Below are 20,069 nucleotides of genomic sequence, written 5' to 3'. Positions count from 1 at the left end.
ATACATTTTTTTTAAAAAGTTTTTCTTAATTTTCTTATTTATTTATTTATTTTAAAAAATGTACAGAACAAGCATTGCAACAATCACATTCAACAAGTATAGGGAAGGTAAGTATGTAGAATTTGTCCAAGTGAACAATAGTAGCCTAAACATGCCTTTAACTGTAACTTTTGAATGGAAATGCAGCATTAAACAAAAGAGAAGGAGGGAGAGAAGTAAGAAAAGGTACTGAAATAAACTGAAAAAGGCATTTAAAAATGATAATGATAAATAAAAATGTTAAGGGATTTCAGGTATTGCAGATATAACAACGCATATTTTGCCCTTAATATATACTACCAATGTACTGAACAAGTGTGGCAACAATCACATTCAGTAAATATCGGGAAGTACATATAATGTCCCATAGTGAATAGTAGTAGCCTATAGAAAACAAATGTAAACATCTTATAATACAAGACTGAAGCTTCATTACAAAAGAAGTGCTTTTAATCGCAAGTTTTAAAAGAAAATGTTAATATTTAACAACAGAGATAGAGAGAGAAGGGAGAAAAGTTACAAAATAAACTTAGCTGGGAATTATTAATAATAAATAAATATATTTAGGGATTTAACATTTTAAATCACACTCACATATATTATAACTTATATATTATCCCTTATACACAATCTACATAATTACTGCTATTGATATGTTCTTTACAACAATTTTAAAGAATATATTTATTTTTGTATTTTATGTTTGCTGAAAATGTGCACACCTTTAGAATAAAATTTGGGAATAAATAAATACACTGATTTGAAAAAAATAATTAAATGAATGAGAATACAAAAAAATAATAATGTTAACAACAGTTTAATAGCTGAAAAATAAAAAGTATATGAATAACGTGTAAGAAAATAATATTATACGAAAACAAAGATTTATTTAATTGTTATCATAATGTGAAGGACTAAAGCTGACAGAAGCTGGAAATGATGAAATATTTTGGATTTTTTTTTCTTTCTGTGGTTTCGACACTGTTTTCATAAAATTAAAAATGTACTTGTTTGACTAAGAGTAATTTTACTGTGAAAACATCAACAGGAAGTAAGGTGTATTTCTGTTAGCTTGTCGCAGGTTTAAGCCGCACCGTTTCGGCTTCATTACTAGCGTGAACACTTCATCGGACAGCCAGATAATTCCTTTTAAAAGGTAAAAAATCTTTTCATTTTCTGGTTAACATTTGAGCCAGTTCGTTTCATCATTTGTTTAAAGTCTGACATTAGCTGTTTGCCTCGCCGGGAACAAAAAACAGTTCGTTTATCTTGTTTAGCCAAACCATGCTAATATTAGCTAAATTAGCCTCCTAGCGAGTTAGCAACCGAACTAGCTCCAGACATAAATGTCATCTACAAAATTAGCTCCAGATACTTTTTCTCTATTTAGTGTATGTTTATTAACGCCGACAGTCAGTGTGGCTTCAGTTTATCCGTCAGATGATGTTAGCAGTCTGTTGTCTCGGTGCTAATATGAAGAAATGAGGATTATTGTCGCTCCGATGTCTATTGCAGTTATTAAGTAATCACATGTGCTCCCTTAAACTGCACGTCGTTTTCTAAACGGGGAAAAATTGTATACAGTTATACAGTTATAATCATAATTGTATTTGTCAACTGCTCTCGTGTGAAAAGCATGTGAATAACACAATGTTTTTATTTACAACCAGAACACTATGAATCAAGAGAAGCTCGCCAAACTCCAGGCACAAGTCCGGATAGGTGGAAAGGTACACGTTACTGCTATTTTTGGACATACTACTTAATTTCTTGTACTTTGATGACAAATGCCAGTTGTTAAAATCCTAACTCGGGCTTCCAGGTTTGTCCAATGGTTTGCTCAGTTGTTGCTCATTTTAAGGAGCGTGATGGCGTTCAGCACCTGCCAGGTCTTTCCTCCTGACCTCAGCATTCCCTTTATGGGGGCAGAGCACTGGCCCCTAAATCTGTGGCCTCTGTGGCTTTGTTCAAATGCAGTGTGAGGCCCTCAGACGCACGCTAGGTGGCGTTATTTGTTATTTTTGCAGTGACAGAGACCATGTGTCTGTTATGCACCACATTGATATTCTCAAATACATTTAATTTATTCATATTTTACCAGAATGAACAAGAAGATCTGACACTGTCAGTGACTTGTACTCAGAAAGAGAGTTTATTTTCAGAAACTATGCCAGATGATTTATATTTCAAAATATGTCATCATGGGTACTTGAAAAGTCAAGGAAAAGTTTTGAAATTTTTGTTCAGGAAAATATGTGGGAACCTTGAACAAAAGTTTTCTTTTGCTGAAAAAGGTACTTACAGTTTACAGAGTTTCTATAATTTCTAGAGAGTCTTATTACTAATTATGAAGCAACAGTAATAAAGGCTTTTTAAATTTTTGTGCTTTAACAAGGCAGCATAACATGGACATTTAGGGACTCTGTTCTCTTTTTGTGGGTAATATTTATCTTACAAGAGCATCAGGAGCACCTCCTTTTTTTGTTTCACCACTGTCACATCCCAGTACTGCTTCATTCACCTTAACTTCAACTTTATTATTATCCCAAAGGAAATTTGATGTACAGCAGACATCAAGACACAAACAGTAGGAAAACATAAGAAATACATTGTTTTTAATTGTACTCACCCAGGTTCTTTAAGCTTATTGACAGAATTAGAAAGTAGACAGACATATGGCATTAGCAGGGAGTGACAAAAAACATGTTCGCTTGTTCAAGCAAATTACTGACTTTAAAAACACCAGAATTATGAAAAAAAAAAACAGCTTTTGATAGTACAAACTTTTTTACCACACTAAATTATGTGTTCAAGATAGAATGAAAATTGGTCCCAGATACATTAAAAAATCTGACATGACTCAGTGGTATTAAGGTTTACTTGACATTTTGGTTAATTCATCTGTCTACCTGCTCTCCCCTCAGGGAACAGCTCGCAGGAAGAAAAAGGTTGTTCACAAAACGGCAACAGCTGATGACAAAAAACTCCAGGGCTCGCTGAAGAAACTGGCAGTGAACAACATCGCAGGAATTGAAGAGGTGAGCGATCAAAGTAAAATCGATGTCAGTGTTGTATTGTAGCTGCTCTGTTTTAACTTTTTTCTTTTTAGTCTGAGAGTCCTGGAAAAAAAAGAAGATATAAAAGACAGGGAGAGCCTGAGCTAAGCGCTCTCCAATCATTTCATCCGTCATGTTTATTTTTTTAGATCGCCTTTATCAAACTCACTACGACAAAATGTTTCAGATAAATCAAAGCACACAAACACAGATGCAACTTACACACAAGTTATTTAGTCTCATTCATTCATGTTGTGGCTCAATTTATCTTTTGTATTTTAATGTGATCACTGCATATCAGACTAAGGTCCCATATATGACACTTTCAACTTAGTGATGGTTTATTTCGGTATCTCTTTTAATATCTGAGGTGAGGATCTAAGGACAGAGGGTGCAATATATCATAAAGTGATTTGTGATTTTGAGCTATATGAATTTAAAAGCAGTTGCATTGTCAATGGGCTGTTGACTTTTATGCTGTTAAAATTGATGCACATCTCTGTGTTCCTGTCAGTTTACTTTGTCATATGTCACTCAGCAAGCAACAAAACTGAATTTATTAAGCACATTTCATTCCAGGTGGAAACACAATGTGCTGCGCAAAGTGTTAGGTACAAGTTGGAGGCATAAAACAAAGCAATCAACCATAACAGTGACTCAAATCCATTAAAATAAGAATTAAACCTCTTTTAAATAATAATAATGAAAAATAAACCAATACAGAGAACACATAAATGTGTGTGAAAACTGATCTTTTTTTATTATTAAATAAATTAATAATATTTAAAGAAAACCACCACAGAGAATAATAACATATGAATAAAAATAAATTAAAATTAAATTAAATAAAGAGACCAAAAAAAGATAACAACTAACAAAATAAAAGAACATAACATAAATAAAATTACATAAACCAATAAAATTAAAAGCTTACCTAAAATAAAACCAGCTAAATTGAAATATAATAATGGTTAAAGTAGTTGGACCAGAATAGAGGAATGCACAGCCAGAAAGGAATTTCTTCAACAAATGTGTTTTTTATGTTTTCTTGCGAGGATTGAATTGAAGTAGTCCAGCGACGAGAAATAAATAAAAGGATTAACAAGTTTTTCAGCGTCATCGTGAGATAAAAAAGCTCTTTACCTCAACAGTAATTTTTAGATCAGAGCTCTGGAAGCTGCATCGCCTTTACATCTGAACTTCATGTCTTGACGCTGCATCTTGTATCAGGTTATATCAGCTCTAAGTGTGCCTGCGGGGGTTTTGCTTCCTCAGGTGAACATGATAAAAGATGACGGGACGGTGATCCACTTCAACAACCCCAAAGTTCAGGCGTCTCTGTCCGCCAACACCTTCGCCATCACGGGCCACGCCGAGACCAAGCAGTTGACAGAGATGCTGCCAGGCATCCTGAGCCAGCTGGGAGCCGACAGCCTCAGCAGCCTGCGCAAGCTGGCCGAGCAGTTCCCACGGCAATGTGAGTACACACACACACACACACACACACACACACACACACGCACACACACACACACGCCTAAACACGCAAAGGCGCAATGTCAGGGTCCTCTGTGGGCGTGTAACAGCAGAGATATTCTCAGAAGTTTTAGAGGTGTCGGCAAAATCCTCGGCTTTTAGGGAGGCTCAGGATAAAGGGTGCTGCAGTGAGAGAAGTGACCAACCTCAGGACCAGAGTCTCCGTGTTTTCAAACTGCTGACATATAAAAGACCCAAACATTACAGGCAGCCGGTTGTGACGAAAACTTCCTAAAACAGAAACGCAGTATGAAAATACTGCCTTTAAAACTTCAGTGTACTCGTGCAGATTTGTGCGACAGCTTTGTTTGTTTAGTATCACTGGAGAAGCAGTAAAGATTCAGTCTGTAAATGCGACCTGCAGAAACCGGTTATGCAAGAGATCAAAAAAAATCAGAAGAAAAGCAAAGACTGACAGCTTGTCTGCAGATCCATCAAATGTCTGAAAATGCCTTAAATTTTGTAAATATTAGGCCTTAAAGGCCCAGTGCGTAGAATTAGGGCCACCTGTTGTTAGAGATGGTATATAATATTCATACCTACCTTTTCAGTAGTTTATAATTACCTGAAAATAAGAATTGTTGAGTTTTCATTAGCTCAGATTGAGCCCTTAATATCGACAGACGGAGCAGGTGCTCTTCCACAGAGTTCACCTTATTGTTTCTTCGATATCCCAAAACGGATAAATAAGTTATCCAGAGTAGTTCTCCTGCTTTCTTGGCGCACTGGAGAAGTTTAAGTTCGAAGAATTTATATGTTGTGACAGTGTGTAGAAATGAGACATTTTGAGAGTAAAAATTCGAGGATTTTATTGTCGTCATGGAAGCACAACAAAATTGCAGCATTGTAATCCTCAGTAGTGCAGACTAGTTAAAAGAACACAAAAAAAAACTTTACACATATTATATAAGAACAAAAATGTAAGTGATGATAAATAATGAACATTCAAATCTAAAATCCAAGGTACAAAATACAAGAAAAACAAACACGGCAATAAGTTTAAAAATGTATAGCAAAGAATAACAAACATTTAAAGTAATGCTATCGTGTCATTTTACGCTCACGTTTTGGTGGAAACACAAGTACGGGCACACTTGTTGGCATGCATCTGCAGTAATTATCAGGTTATTTACTTTTTTCTTTATATATTTTGCAGCAATGGACATGAAAGCAGTCAAGGAGGAAATTGCAGAAGAAGAGGACGACGATGTACCAGGTAAACATGCAGATAATTATTGCTACAAATTACTGGGATACTTTAGATTCGCTTCTCAGGATTATGGTACATTTGAAATTAGATGTCCTTTATTGTCCTCATGAGAAGCTCATTCTGCTCAGGTCAGCACAACAAAAAAGACACCACAATAAATAACAACATACAAATAATAAATACACAAGATAAATACAACAGCTTGAAACAGAGCTGCTTCTTTTCAACGTCACCTGAGCAGATAATGTTTACAAAATGATGAAATGCATCTTTTGAGGGTCGTGTTGTCACTTTGTCAGCCAAGAAAATGATGTAAAAATAAGGATTTTGTCTGCATCTTTGTTTGCAAACAGTTTATATCAACTCTTCAGTCACAGTGTTAGAAATAAAGGATAAATATCACTTCACAAATTGCTCGCGGGATAAATCCTGATGTACTTTGTTGTTTTCTGTCTTGCAGATCTCGTGGAGAACTTTGATGAAGCCTCAAAGAATGAAGCAAACTGATGAATCCTGTTTTGTTTTTTTTTCTCCTCCGTTAGCCGTTTTATTTTATACCTCTCATGGACTCACAGAGGGCGTTTCCTCTCGTGGGGAAACACCTGTTAAAAGGTGCGACGCATCATCATCTCCGGAGACGTGAACCACTTTGGTTTAGCGTGCCACTACAGCACAGCGACATGCAGATACAGTAGGCTTTGATTTCAGTAGGCTGTCATATCGTGGACACGCCGAGAAACGAGGATCAGCGCGATTCTCTGCACCCAAAGGACTCCAACTACTCTAGAAATAAGCTTTCTACATGGCTAGTATTTAAGAGATTGTTTATGAAATTACTGTTAAAGTGAATGAAGGATTCACTTAACATTATAGCGGTGATTATGAATTTAATAAAACAATTTTGGGCTATGGATGCAGCTCTTTATTACTTGACTTCTCACACTGGTTTTGGTCACATCGATGTCTGTTAATGGGAAACTCAGCCGTGTAGTATTTCTTTACGTGTGCTTTAATGAGTAACGGTTAAGCCTATTAAAAGCCCCGCAGTGGGCCTCTTCCTTTACACTTCCTTGAATTCATAGATATCTGAGCTGTGAGGTAACACAATAGTCAGGACGGGAAATTAAATTAATTCACAACAAATAAGCACAATTATAATTTAAAGTGAAACTTATTTAGTTAAAACTGCAAAACAATGGGGATGACCCTTCTTCTATTTCTATGTGTAAATCAGTTCTTTTAGGTAATGACTGGAAAAAATAGGACAAATATCGATTGAGGGACTTTTCTGCAGAAATTGAAGAATCTGTTGTAATATCTGGAATTTAAATATGATTTGGACTTATACAGATTAAAACTGCAGAAAAATTACTGAATTGGGCTATAAGGGTATGAAAAAGATTGATGTAAACAAATACTAATATAATTTAACCACATTGTGTCTTTTATGTCTGTGCAGTGCCTCTTTCTTATGTTTTAATTTCTTTTATATATATTATTTTGCTTTTATGGACGAGCATTGAAATGGTTTTAACATTTACTTCTTGAGAAAATTTGAATAAAATAAAGTTTTTTTAAAAAAGTGATAGAAAGCAAATATAAAATACATATATACATACAATATATTAAGAAATACTCAAGTACATTAACGTGCAGTACTTGAGGTAATACTCTCCACCTGATAAATTTCAGGTATTTTTTTTTATTTATCAAGTAAAACTTTAAGACTTTTGATGGTAAAACTTTACAAAAGCGATGGATAACCTTCTGTTGATTTTTTTTCTGTTCACGGAAAAAATGTTTTATGACATCACCTTGGCTTTGGGTGACGTCAGGGGTTTCTGCACATTATTTATTTATTTTGCTATTTTAAATTATGAATTAATAATGAAAATAAGGTTTAGCCTTGATTTCCAGCCCTACGATAACGTGTTAAAACTCCTGATTGGGTATGCAAATAAGGAGGGATTAAAAAAAATCACAACATCCCCGCCAACTCTGTCACATCCCGTTTCATTGATCAGCTGTGACGCTCCTCTGCTGCAGCGCGCTGATCGATGAGCCGCTGCTGTCGCTCTCCGCGCAGCGCGACAGGTCTGACAAGGTTACCGGGGATGAAGTGCCATTTTGGCTCTGGTGTGTCGTGCCGTGAGGCGGGGAGGAGGGGGGGCACGGAGCTGCGGACCCGCCCCGGGGCTCACCACACCACCTTCTGCCCGGTTTGAGCCAAAATGTCCCTGCTGCTGCTGCTGCGGCTGGACTTCAGTGCGGGAGCTGATGGAGCGTCAAGAGACACGCGGACAGCCGCGTCACTGCCGGAAACGCCGTGCTGGCGTCTTCACAATAAGAGCCCCGAAACAACACGAAAGCTTTTAAATGCTAGTGATGGATGATTGCAATGGTGACTTATTTGGACACTTGCACCTCAATTTTATACTACTACTATAATAACTGTTCGTTATTTGTGAGGGGGGAGGTCGTGGTGCAAAAATTGCCGGGTACTTAGAAAAAATGTAAGCACTGGGGAGAGCGATGCTTTTTGATTTGATTCAGGGGAGGGACATGCAACTGTTTACATGTTGCACGATTTCTTTTAAAAATCTCCCAAATCACACAATTTATCACAGCTAGAACCTGTGAAATATAGTTATTTATGGTGGAGGGAGTGTCATGCATTATCCATAGTCACTCAAGGAGGCTCAAGGAAAAATATTAGTAGCTCTGTTTATATAGTAGCTCTGTAGTAGCTCTATATATACACATATATGTGTGTGTGTATATATATATATATATATATATATATATATATATACATATATATATATATATATATACTGCATATCTGTTGAGGTTTGCATCTTGTTTTTAACCATCTATATTGTATTTTTTTGTCTGTATTTATTTATTTTTGCTTAATTCCTATGTCTAGTTTTGCGTTTTGTAGATATATATTATCATTTATTTATTATTATTACTATTTATATTGTTCTTTTTGCTCTATATGTTTTGTACACACCTGGCTTTGATATCTTTTTGCTGCTGTGACAATGCAAATGTCCCCGTTGTGGGATTAATAAAGGATTATCTTATCTTATCTTATCTTACCTTAAGAGGACCCCCCTCCCTATGTAGGTATAAAAACATTTCATTCAAAGGTAACGATAACACTACGTTTCTTCTTCTAAGTTTCGGGTGATTACACATAATTGAAACATAGTTATGAATATTATATTAAATTTTTGCCAGTAGATGACCCCTAAACACTACACACTGGACCTTTTAAAACCAGTGTCACTTCATATTTACATGTAGGAGTTTTATTTCGACATACAAACCCGGAAGTCGTGTATTTCCATTATGGCTGCCTTGACTCTGCTCCTTATTTTTCCCAATATTAAACCTTGGGGGAGGGATCCTTGAGTGCTGTCGCACAACTACGGTAGACTACAAGCTGTACTTTCCGACTTGCGCTGTTTGAGTTGTGCAGACAGCGGAGGGTCCGCGCGAGGATACTCAAAAATAGCCTTCAAAGGCGATTAGGTATGACGGTTACTGACGGAGGGGCTCCGCGGGACGGTGCGTAGAGATGAGGATTCCTCCGGTGAGTAACTCAAGTGTTTTCATGACATTTCTCAGCTCTGTTGTTGCTCCAAACCCGCCATTGCAACGGCAAGTGTTGCATTAACTAAGCCCAAGTCAGTGTGGGTGTGTGTTGTGGTATTTTACGGTGTGTTTGGCTAGCTAAACGGTTAGGAGAGAGGTGGTGTTACGATAACGCGATTTTTACGTTCAATTACACAACACGTTAACGTTACGAGCTGTAGCTTCACTAAAAAAACGGTAGCAGTGCGGCGGGAAGCGAAAATACTTCCAGTGACTATGAGAAATTGAGTTAACCCGAGAGGGGGCACCCGTTTCAAATAACCGTTAAAACTGACCGTTAGCCGCAAAGCCCACCGAGGCAGCGGCGGTGCGAGTGTCCGTCAGTGCAGCGAGTCGCTGCCGTCACTCGGCGCACGACTACCCGCTGAACCGTCGGAGCTAACACCAGCTGCTTCACCCCCCTGATACACCCTGCTGCTACAACTGTGGTGCCATTTGGTGTCCAAATTTTAATTTTTCACCATTATGTTCAGTCAGCGTGCTGATAAGTGTTTTTAAAACTTACTCGTGGCCTTTTGGTGTGGTTAAATTCAGCTAGCAGCCCAGCTAATACAACTAACTACACAAGTTCTGGTGCAAACAAATGTCAGTGATTTTGCAGCTGTTCAGTTTTACCACATTTAAAAACACAGAGCAGTTTGCCATGTGTTTACCCGGTTTACCTGTGAATAATATTTTCCAGCTGAGGCTGTGTTTGGCCTGTAGGCAGCAGGCACAGCCACAGTGCCACTTTATGGTTGCATAATCCAAGCTAATGGTCATCTATCTTGCTCTTGAGAGTTGGTTTTGTTGGTGCCATGCCTTTAACATTTACTTCATCATGTGGTCTCTTAGTCAAGCTCTGGAGGTGGATTCATGGAGAAGAAGTGGGCCCATCCCAGTGCCACCTTGAATAGTCATCAACAGTGAGGAATTTGAATTGGATTTGTCACTGATGAGAAAGCCAGAGCAGATAATATCAAAGTGTATTTTCCTCCAAATCCAAAGGAAAAGCTCAGACTAGGGATGCTTAATTTATGGCCAGCAGGCCAAATCTGGCCCGTGCTTTGGTGGCCCCCCAAACATTTTCTAATTCACAATAAAAAAAATAAAGTAATTCACACTGGGAATAGTTTTTGTACTTTTGTAATATAAAAGTGTCCAAGTGCATGAAACAGCAAGAAAAGTGCCAATAGAGGATCCCCTGCACACCCAACAGAGGTCTTAGCTAAGACCCTAATGTTTTAAAATCCCAGAAAGGTCCTAAAATCATAGAAATGTTGTACAATGCTCGCAACATCTCAAAATCCGAGAGACGTACTATAGCCCTAGAAAGGTCTTAAAATTGTAGAAATATCCTAAAATCCGAGAAATGTTTAGAAATCCTAGAGATGTCCTAAAGTCCTAGAAACATCCTGTAATTCTACAAATGTCCCAAAACCCTAGACATGTCCTTAAATCCCAGAAATGTCCTAAAATCCCAGAAATGTCCTTAAGTCATAGAAACATCCCAAAGTCCTACAAATGTTCTAAAATCCTAGTAATGTCCTACAATCCTAGAAACATCCTATAATCCTAGAGATGTCCTGAAATCCTAGAAACATCCAAAAATCAGATATAGTGTATTTACAAAAGTCCTAGAAATGTCCCAAAATCCTAGCAATGTCTTAAAGTCCTGGTAATGTCCTCAGGTCCTAGAAACATTCTAAAATCATAGAAATGTCCTGAAATCCCAGATATTTCCTAAGATCCAGGAAATGTAAAAAAAAATCAGAGAAATGTCCTAACATCCTAAAATCCTAAATAAATAAATAAAAACCCTAGAAGCATGTATGGGGTTGCTGCAGCTGGCCCCTGGCCTTCTGTCATTTTGCTAATTTGGCCCCCAAACAAAGCATGTCGAGCGTCTCCATCTTAGACTTTAAAACTCCCGAAGTTTCGTGGCATCTCGACTGCCCATGCTGGACGTGAAACATAAACACCACATTTGATTTTAACTGCATCTCACTACATTTTCAAGTACTATTAAAACCCATTGAGCAGACAGATCCAACAGGCTCCCCGTGCAAAGGCCGCCTCTCATGTGTGCCGAGACTTCCCAGATGTAGGTTACTGTACGCTTTCAGAAAGTATTACAAGTCTCTCCCTGATGGCAGCCCAGCAGCCTGTCTCCTCTTGCAGTTTTTTTCTGTCTTGTGGTGGTTAAATGTAGATCAAAACATAAGGGAGAAAAGAGGATCATAATAGCTTTTGACACTCTCTGTGAAGCGGAGCGGCTCTTTGTAACAGGAGGACAGCTACTCTCTTCTTTACCTTTCATCGTCTTCAAATCGCAACAGATTTAGCATTTCAACCTCTCTTGTCAGAGAAATGTTTTTAATTATTGAGGGAGTGTGACCTCTTCGAGGATACAAACCTGTGGCGTGTTTTTCTTTTTGTGCTTTTCTTTTATTTTTTGAAATCTGTAATAGCAGTAGGAATTCCACTAGAAGAAAAAAAATACTAGAGGAGTCAGGACAACACCCAGTGTACTCCCAGTCAGGGCGTGAAACATTGCGTAATAATGTGTCACTCAGTCATGCGATCGTGTTGTTAGAAAGTGATGTCAGTCCATTCTTAAAGAGAGGAAGTGATCATTTGAAGTTTCCTGCGTTCATGGCGTCTGAAGCACGTCTGTGTCGGGTATGGATCTAAAAACACGGTTTATCCGGATATGAACTTGCTGTCCCGGGAAGTTTGTAGCACCAGAAAAAAGGAAGAGTACAGAAACTTGGTTCAGAGCTGTTTTCTTGGAGAACTACTTACAGACATTATCACTTTCACAAGAGAACTTACAGAGAAAGAGGATTTTTCTTAGGATTGCTTTTACAATATATGTAATGACAAGTTTGATAATAAATCATCATTAATATTGATATAATTGGGTAAAGGCAAACAGTATAACAGTTGAAATATTTTGTGAAGTTCCTGAAAATTGCATCACTTTACTGTAATGCAGCCGTAAAAACCAGCAAAAGACAACACTCAAAATCCCAAAACTAAGACGACATCTCTCAAGTCTCATACCACTACATTGGTATAACATCGATATATTGACTGGCCTTAATTTTCCCTAATTCAGCCACCCAAATCATTAGACCCTTTTTAATATTGGGCTGCAACCCATATTTTTTTCAATATAATTTATTTTATTTTATTTTATTTTTTAATAAAATTCAGAATATAGCGGAAAGAAATCTCATTATAGTTTTCCAAGTTGCTTGTTTTATTCAGCCAATAGCCTGAAAAAGGGCTGAAACTAAAATTTATTTTCTTAATTAATTGTTTAGTTTATGAAGCACGAAAAACTATTGTGAACAGATGTCTCAGTTCCCACTTTGATGTCTTCAATTTGCCTTTTTTGTCCAACAAATAGTCCAGAAGCTAAATGTTGTTTTTTTTTTAAATACTGATATATAAAAACAAACTGCAAATCCTGACATTTGAAAAGTTTAAACCATTAGGCTGAATGATGAATCAAAATAATTGCAGATTCATTTTGTCTTTATTCACTTTTAAATTCATTGTTGCAGCTGTATTCCAAGTCTAGAATATACTATATTTTCTCTCATATGTGACAAAGTAAAGCAAGAAATCCTCAAATTTGAGAGTCAGGAGCCAGCAGATATGTTTTTTTTATCATGTAACTTATTAATATTACAAATACAAATTAAACTTTTGGTAGCCCACTAGAATAATAAAATCAATCGCTTTTTTACGCCACTAGATACGTTTTTCTGCTTTAAAAAATGAATGAAATGAAAAACCTTTCTTTAAAACTTATTCTTGTTAGATAAAACATATTTTTAACCATTTTTTCTTTTCTTTTGGGATGTAATTTGCTGTTTAAAAAATGAAATAAAGTGCAGTATTTTGCGATACATGTTATTGCAACACTCTGCTTGTCATAAAATATTTAAAATGACAATAATATGGCATCATGACCACAGTCTAATCATAGCAGCGGATAGTAGGGTCTCTGTTGATTCCCCCCTCCATATTTACATGGCAACATTTGCTTAAAAAGTAACCGAAATGATTAATTGATCGTCAAAATAGCCGCTGATTATTTTTGTTGTCAGACTTATAAATTTATTAAAAAATTGTTTCAGCTCTGTCAAAGCTTTCTAGCTGCTGGAAGATGTGTACAGTAAAATAAAAATATCCTCTTGCTACTTTCCTCCTTAATAATCCCACTCAGCGAAGTTTGGGCACCGGCAAGTATAAAAGTGATATGACCTTAAGACTGATCCTAAAATTTACTCAAAAGTGAAACAATTCTTAGCTAAACGGACCCAAGTGCCTCCAATACAAAACCCTAAAACTGTTCTTAAGCTCTAAGCATCGCTCTCAAGTGCTGACTGAAGGACTAGGTGTTGTAGAGTAAGGAGCACATTGACGTCCCTGATGCACCGTATCAGCCAATCATCGGCCTCCAAAGGTTATGCGTCAGGGCTGCACAGCATCATGGTTTAACGCACAGCTTGTCATGATGAATCAGTTTGAGAGCGTCCTCCTCATCACTCATTGCAACATATGCTTCATTATACTAAAGCGTGTAAGAAATAAGCTTATATTTGTCTTGTATGTTGTATTAGTGTCTGTGTGGACCTGCACAGGGACTGCAGATGGAGCTAAATCTGGTACATCTCTTCTCCTTGTGTGGGAAAAGTCTTATTTGCACATGGGCACTGACAAAGAGATGTAATAAACTAATCAAGGCAATAATACTAATAATCTTTATGTTGACAATATTTGAAATGTTAGCTGAAATATTGTTTATATTAAATGTTTTACATGCCTCAGGATCAGTATGTGTGGTGCAACCGTCTTAATCAAAGGTTAACTTTTTTTTTCTTTTTTTTTTTATGTTTATGCTGTGAAAAGGGCCTCTTGCCAAAATGTGGAAGACTCCAAACAATGCGTTTGAAACCTCCGCCCCGCCCTCGTGCAGGAAGTGGATCCAAAAAATTAATGAGTAGCAATCAAAAGAAACAAAAATAAAAGATTCTTGAAAGCAACAAAAATCCTAAAATCCTGATGCATTATTCAACTAAACCAGGCCAAAATGTTGTGTATATATATCTCTCCATATTACATAACTAAAAATAGATAGATATCAATGCCTTTAAGGGAATTCCTCCTGATATGTGAGGAAGTGAATGCGGCTCCCTGACAGGAAACAACAGCCGGAAACAGAGTCTCGTTCTGACAGCGAGGACTTAATGAACTGTCGTAGCATTCTAGTTTGTCTGAGCTTGCTCGCTGTTTATGCCCTTGTCTTATTTAATTTCGTTGCAATGCCAGGATGTCCAGTCAGGCGTAGTTTATCGTGTTAGTAGTCTGTAAGGCCATTTCATTATTAGCATGTCTGGCGTACACTGGAGGCTGGAGCATGGCTGTAGTGAGCAGAGGATCAACTGCTGTTTGCATGATTTAAAAATAGAATAGAGACCCCAGTCATTATGTGTTATACTTTTACACCAATTTATAAAATAACCGCATTTATTTACCATCATTTTATTGACACACAGAAAAAATGTAGAAAATGACATATGCCATACTTTACAATTCATTATCTCTGCAGCTGATCAGCACAATAATTATCACTAACTATTTTGATAATTAATAAATTATCTTCACCTATTTATCATCTTAAAACAGCAAGAATTTCCTGGATCCAGCTGCTACAGTGTATTTCCAAAATGTCTCCGTTTTATATAGTCTTAGATTAAATATCTTTCAATTTTGGATTTTTGGTCAGACAAAACAAGTATTTTGAAGATATTTCTTAGTGGTCTCTCTCTCTCTGAAATACAACCAGAACATACAGGAAATATGTATACAGTATTAAAAACTCAAATATTTCAGAATAAAACAAATTCCACTTAGCATGTCTTGAACTCTCTTGTGCAGACAACATGAGATCTTCTGGTGTATTTCCACCAGGTTGCATTCAAGACATGTCCAAACCTCAATATTGATTGTTTGAGCTACCTTTTGTTTCATTGTACACTTCCATGTTTTGTGCTAAATATGTACATGTTTTCTGTATTCTTTCTTTGTACCCTTTTTATATATATGAAGTGAAAACTTAATACTGTTAGAAAAAGTAGAGAAGCTATATATATAGATATATCCTCATTACAACATTGGTTGCCTAAAACTTTTCTATAGTACTGTAGATCTACTAGGATAACTACGTCTCATTTAATAGTTTTTAATGAGTCATTAGTTGAGGAGTTGCAATATGTTTGTACTGAGGTTGTGCAATATAGAGAAAATGTTCAAAATATCTTCCCATTTAAGTATTTCAGCATTCAGTATTTTGCAAGGTTGACGATTGGTGCTTTCCCAAAATTTTACACAATGACATTTTTGTTAATTAATCATCAGTAATGCACATACAATGAATAAGTGAGGAAAGGTAAATGTAATGCAGCCTTTAAAACCAGGAAAAGACAACACCTATGATATACAAAATCCAAAAATAATGTCTAGTCTCATATTCTGATGTCAACTTTATATATTTATATTGCTCAACCCTAGTTTGTACACAACATTGTCTTCATATAATGTAGCGACAAGACCATTTTACTTTAGACTGACACTCCTTCTCTTATACATATGTCTCCTTTAAAGCATCCTCCCAAGTTTACATGTCTAAAAATACAACTCTGTCACGCACTTTGACTAAAGATGCATTATTCAATGCCTCTGCAGAGTAATTAAATCTTAATCAGGGACAGGCTCCTGTCCTCATGGAGGCGTGTGTGTTTGTTCGTGTGTTTGTGTGTGCACTGTCTCGCAGTCCACTGGAGCTTTTCGGGTTGTTATGGTGTGAGATGAGGTCTGTTTTTTTAATGCAGAGGGAAATCTCTTTACTGAAGTACAAGGTGCAGAGGTCAGACGAGGTTAAACTTTGGTGCTTGGATGTTGTGCTGAAATCAGTTAAGTTCAGGTGATGTGAAGGTAATTTACTCCAACCAGACTGGATCATCTTGCACTTCAGCATGCTTCAACGAAAAACAGAGTGACTGAAAAGTACGCAGGTCGAGCGGTGTCGAATCATACGGATAAAAAATAAATAAATTGAAAGATTTCACCAACTGGTTTTAGGTTAAATCACTGTAGAGTAGATTTTAAAAAGGTGAGCAGATCAAATGGTTATTAAAATGTATGTATAAATGTATTTTAGTAAGCGGTGATGTCACGTCATGGCATATGTTGTGCCTAATCTTAGTCATCATACCCATCTGGACTGCGCTGGCTGAAAAGTTTGTAATATGCCCTAATTAAAGCACTGTTGCTTTGTTTCATTCATCTATAGATTTTTTTGATTTAAAGGAAGTTTTTTTTTTTTTTTTTGCAGTCGGTGCAATTCTTTCGTATTTTTGGCCCTGATAGCAGCTCCCAGCCTTGTTCCTGTTGTGGCAGAAATGGTACACACTACATGTGTCCCGTGCCTTCGCTGTTTTGTGCTGACATCGGGCCCACGCTTGCACCTTAAACTAAGCGGAAAATATGTTGACTCTGCTCCTTTCTCTGAAGCTTTGCTCTGCGGAATATCTGGTCTCTGGTGTAATCCCTGGTTGCTCTTGTCCTTATGAGAATGACCCTGAAGTTCAGCCTGGCTGTTACTCATTCGCAGCCCCACACACACACACACACACACACACACACACACACACACACACACACACACACACACACACACACACACACCATCACATCCAAGGTCTCTTCATCAGCAAGGACAGACTGGGCAGGTTTACTGTGCAGTGATTCTGCCTTCATCTGTTTTCCGTTCATGACTGTGATTGCCTTGTCAGAGGGGATGGGTAATAGCTCACTATGTATGATAATGTGCAATACACACGATAAGCTGGATGTCGTGGATCATCAGCTGAAGCACGGTGTTGTTCTTGAACCAAAGTGTCCCACACTTATTGGAGATTTCGCTCTGACTCATCATCAGCTTTGAGCCGCCTGATTTGCGTCACGTTTTTGATTTCAATCAGGGCTGCATCTAATATTCTTTTTGAAGAACGAATGTAAAATTTTTGTTGGCAAATTGTTGACAGTGGAAGTTGTCGGGCCATCTGCAGCTTAGGCAGACATGGAAAACGAACAACGAAAAGACACGTTTAGTAAGGTTACCTTATGACTCGATAGAGTTATACATTTGAAAGTGGCTCACAACCCAATAACCCACAACCCCCAAAAAGCTAGGGTGTTACACTGTGAATTAACCACGCATGTGATTTTTTATCGATCATTGAATGACATCCCTCTTTACATGAAATTATGTCAAAATGATCTTAATGTTATTCCTGCGTTTAGTGAGTCTGTATAAAAAATGGCAGCTAAAACTTCTGATTGGCAGAAAACTTTATTATTACATATGAAAAAAGAAAAGGCACAAAAACATCACACTTTAGAAGCTGGAAGTAGGTAAATAATTGGTTTTTTTTTGTTGAAAAAATGTCAAACAATTGATTATTATAAAAGTTGATTATTTGTTTTTTTGCCCATTGATTGATCAGTTATTTGACTAGTTTTCAGCTCCACTTGAAAATACCAAATATACAGAGAGCTTTATTTAAATTTTACAAACGCCAGCCTTAACCCAAACCAAAGAATGACTTGACTATGTACACTTTTAACTCACAGGAAATGAAAAATTAAGCACAAAGCAAGCACTTAGCTGTCTTAACTTTTCTATAATTTAAAGTTGGCACACTGTAAGTATGTAGGAACTGCTGTATTATACTCATTGTATCACGCAGAGTGAGACTAGCAGCATGCTTTGCCTCCCAGATAGAGAAGCAGCTCTTTAGCTGAACGGTGTTTTCCCTCCGTGTCTAAGGTGTGGGCGCTGGGCGCTTGCCAAACTGGGTGAAATGAGAACTGAGAGGGAAACCCGCTGAGAAAAAACACCACCTGGGACTGCTGAGGAGGACCTCTGTGCAGGTGAGGACTGACGGAGAGGAGTGTTATTTCATGACGAAATGCGTACAAAGGATTTTCACCAGAGTCAAAAATGTTTCGAAAAGACTGTAGATCATTTGCATGTTATAAAAAAGAGAAGGGAAAGCTATTCAAAGAAGGCCAGGACGTGCTCTCTGTCCCCATCGGTCCCCATGGGAGATTTGGGGTAAATGAGTGACTGTAACTGGAGCTGCGATGTTGGAGGGTTACAGCAGACCATCTACTTCAGTTGTGTTGGAGAGAAAGCAGATATCTCCACGGCTACAATATCTCCAACACAAAAGATAAAAGGAAAAATATGTATTTTTGATTTTGGAGTGAACCTTAACACTTTAAACCCTTGATCAACATGAGTTTTCTTGTGTTTCATTTGGACACCTTTTTGACATTCATTTAAAACTTTGAAACCTGAGCAAATTTGTTTGATTTCTTTTGAAAATATGTCTAAAAGGGCAATGAGTAACTTGGCAAAACGATTTCCTGCAAATTGGAAGAAATTAGGAAAAGAAAAGAAAGAAAAGAACAAGGAGAAGAACATAGGAGAAATTATTTAGAAATTTAGATTTATAATTATAACTATTATTATAAACTATTTAATCTTTTTATTTATTTATTGTTTTTTTAATTTTTTTTTCTCTTTTTTGCTAAATTTCAGGTAATTTTCTTGCAGCTCATAACTTGTAACTTCTTCCCCTTTTTTTTAAAGAAATTCAGCAAATTTGATCAGATTTCAAAGGGTTAAAATTCAACTTAACAAACCATTACGTATGATTATGTAGATAATTTGATAAGATTGCATAGTGGATGTCATCTTGTTACTGTATTCTAGGCCATATAATTCACCTCAAAACCTTCCTAATCAAACCAAACTTCCCTTTCGTTATCTCCGCGGACCCATGTGATCACAAAAGAGGGGACTGACATGGAAGGGAAATGAGGAGAGCGAAAGAGTTAGAGGGGATGTTTCTACTTAAATCATATTAAAGTAAGATATGAAAAAGGAGATATGATACAGGCCGCGGGGAACACGTGCATTATGCAATATGGAAATGTGAACAGATTTAGTATTAAGGACACACTTCTTTTGTTTCTAGGTTCACACGGCCGTCGGCAGGGTGGAGCTTCCTGACCCATGGAGAATTACTTCCAGGCCGAGGCCTTCAACTTGGACAAGGTGCTGGATGAGTTCGAGCAGAACGAAGGTGAGCTGCTGTGTTACTTTTAATGGATGTGGAGACGAATCAAGGACAAACAGCGAGTCACTGAGGTTGAGAAAAGACGGATGAGACAAGGTGAAGCTGTGGGATTGAAGTGTCAGAGGAGCTGTGGTCACGGCGCAGTTATTTAACCAATGAGTAAATCATCAGGGTGTCAGACGATCACCACCCAATGACTTTGAGTAACATTTACAGGTGGTGATTCAGGGTTTGCAGAGGGAGTAGGACTAATTGGACTGTCTATTTCCTCTGGGCTTGTGCAAAATTGGTGCAAGACCAAAGTCTTTTTTTTCTTCACACTTAAAAGGGATTTTTAACAAGCTTTGTATCATGCCGAAG

The 20,069-nt window shown here is 37.2% G+C and overlaps 2 protein-coding genes across 4 annotated transcripts in view; both read left to right on the top strand.

Annotated features, from left to right (window-relative positions):
• The first annotated feature begins 1,060 nt into the window (after positions 1-1,060).
• On the top strand, positions 1,061-6,752 carry LOC121951994 (transcription factor BTF3 homolog 4-like). Its single transcript, XM_042498495.2, has 6 exons — positions 1,061-1,195; positions 1,710-1,769; positions 2,964-3,077; positions 4,371-4,572; positions 5,788-5,847; positions 6,302-6,752. Exons 2-6 carry the CDS (start codon positions 1,716-1,718, stop codon positions 6,346-6,348), a joined length of 477 nt encoding a protein of 158 aa, XP_042354429.1. The 5' UTR covers positions 1,061-1,195; positions 1,710-1,715; the 3' UTR covers positions 6,349-6,752.
• Positions 6,753-9,208: 2,456 nt separating this feature from the next.
• Positions 9,209-20,069, top strand: part of zfyve9a (zinc finger, FYVE domain containing 9a) — a 38,504-nt gene continuing 27,643 nt past the window's right edge. For 2 of the 3 annotated variants that reach the window (XM_042497863.2, XM_088085831.1), the window contains exons 1-3: positions 9,209-9,442; positions 18,392-18,495; positions 19,608-19,715. In XM_042497863.2, the coding sequence (XP_042353797.2) occupies positions 19,646-19,715 (70 nt within the window). In that variant the 5' untranslated portion in view covers positions 9,209-9,442; positions 18,392-18,495; positions 19,608-19,645. The remainder of the gene's footprint in view (positions 9,443-18,391; positions 18,496-19,607; positions 19,716-20,069) is intronic. The other variant, XM_088085832.1, reaches the window with a different exon arrangement.

Source organism: Plectropomus leopardus, chromosome 12, assembly GCF_026936395.1.
Source record: "Plectropomus leopardus strain MGB_pleo_1.0 chromosome 12, ASM2693639v1, whole genome shotgun sequence".
Taxonomy (NCBI): Eukaryota; Metazoa; Chordata; class Actinopteri; order Perciformes; family Serranidae; genus Plectropomus; species Plectropomus leopardus.
Note: the sequence above shows the minus strand (reverse complement) of the source record. Positions and strands in the feature narration are given on the sequence as shown.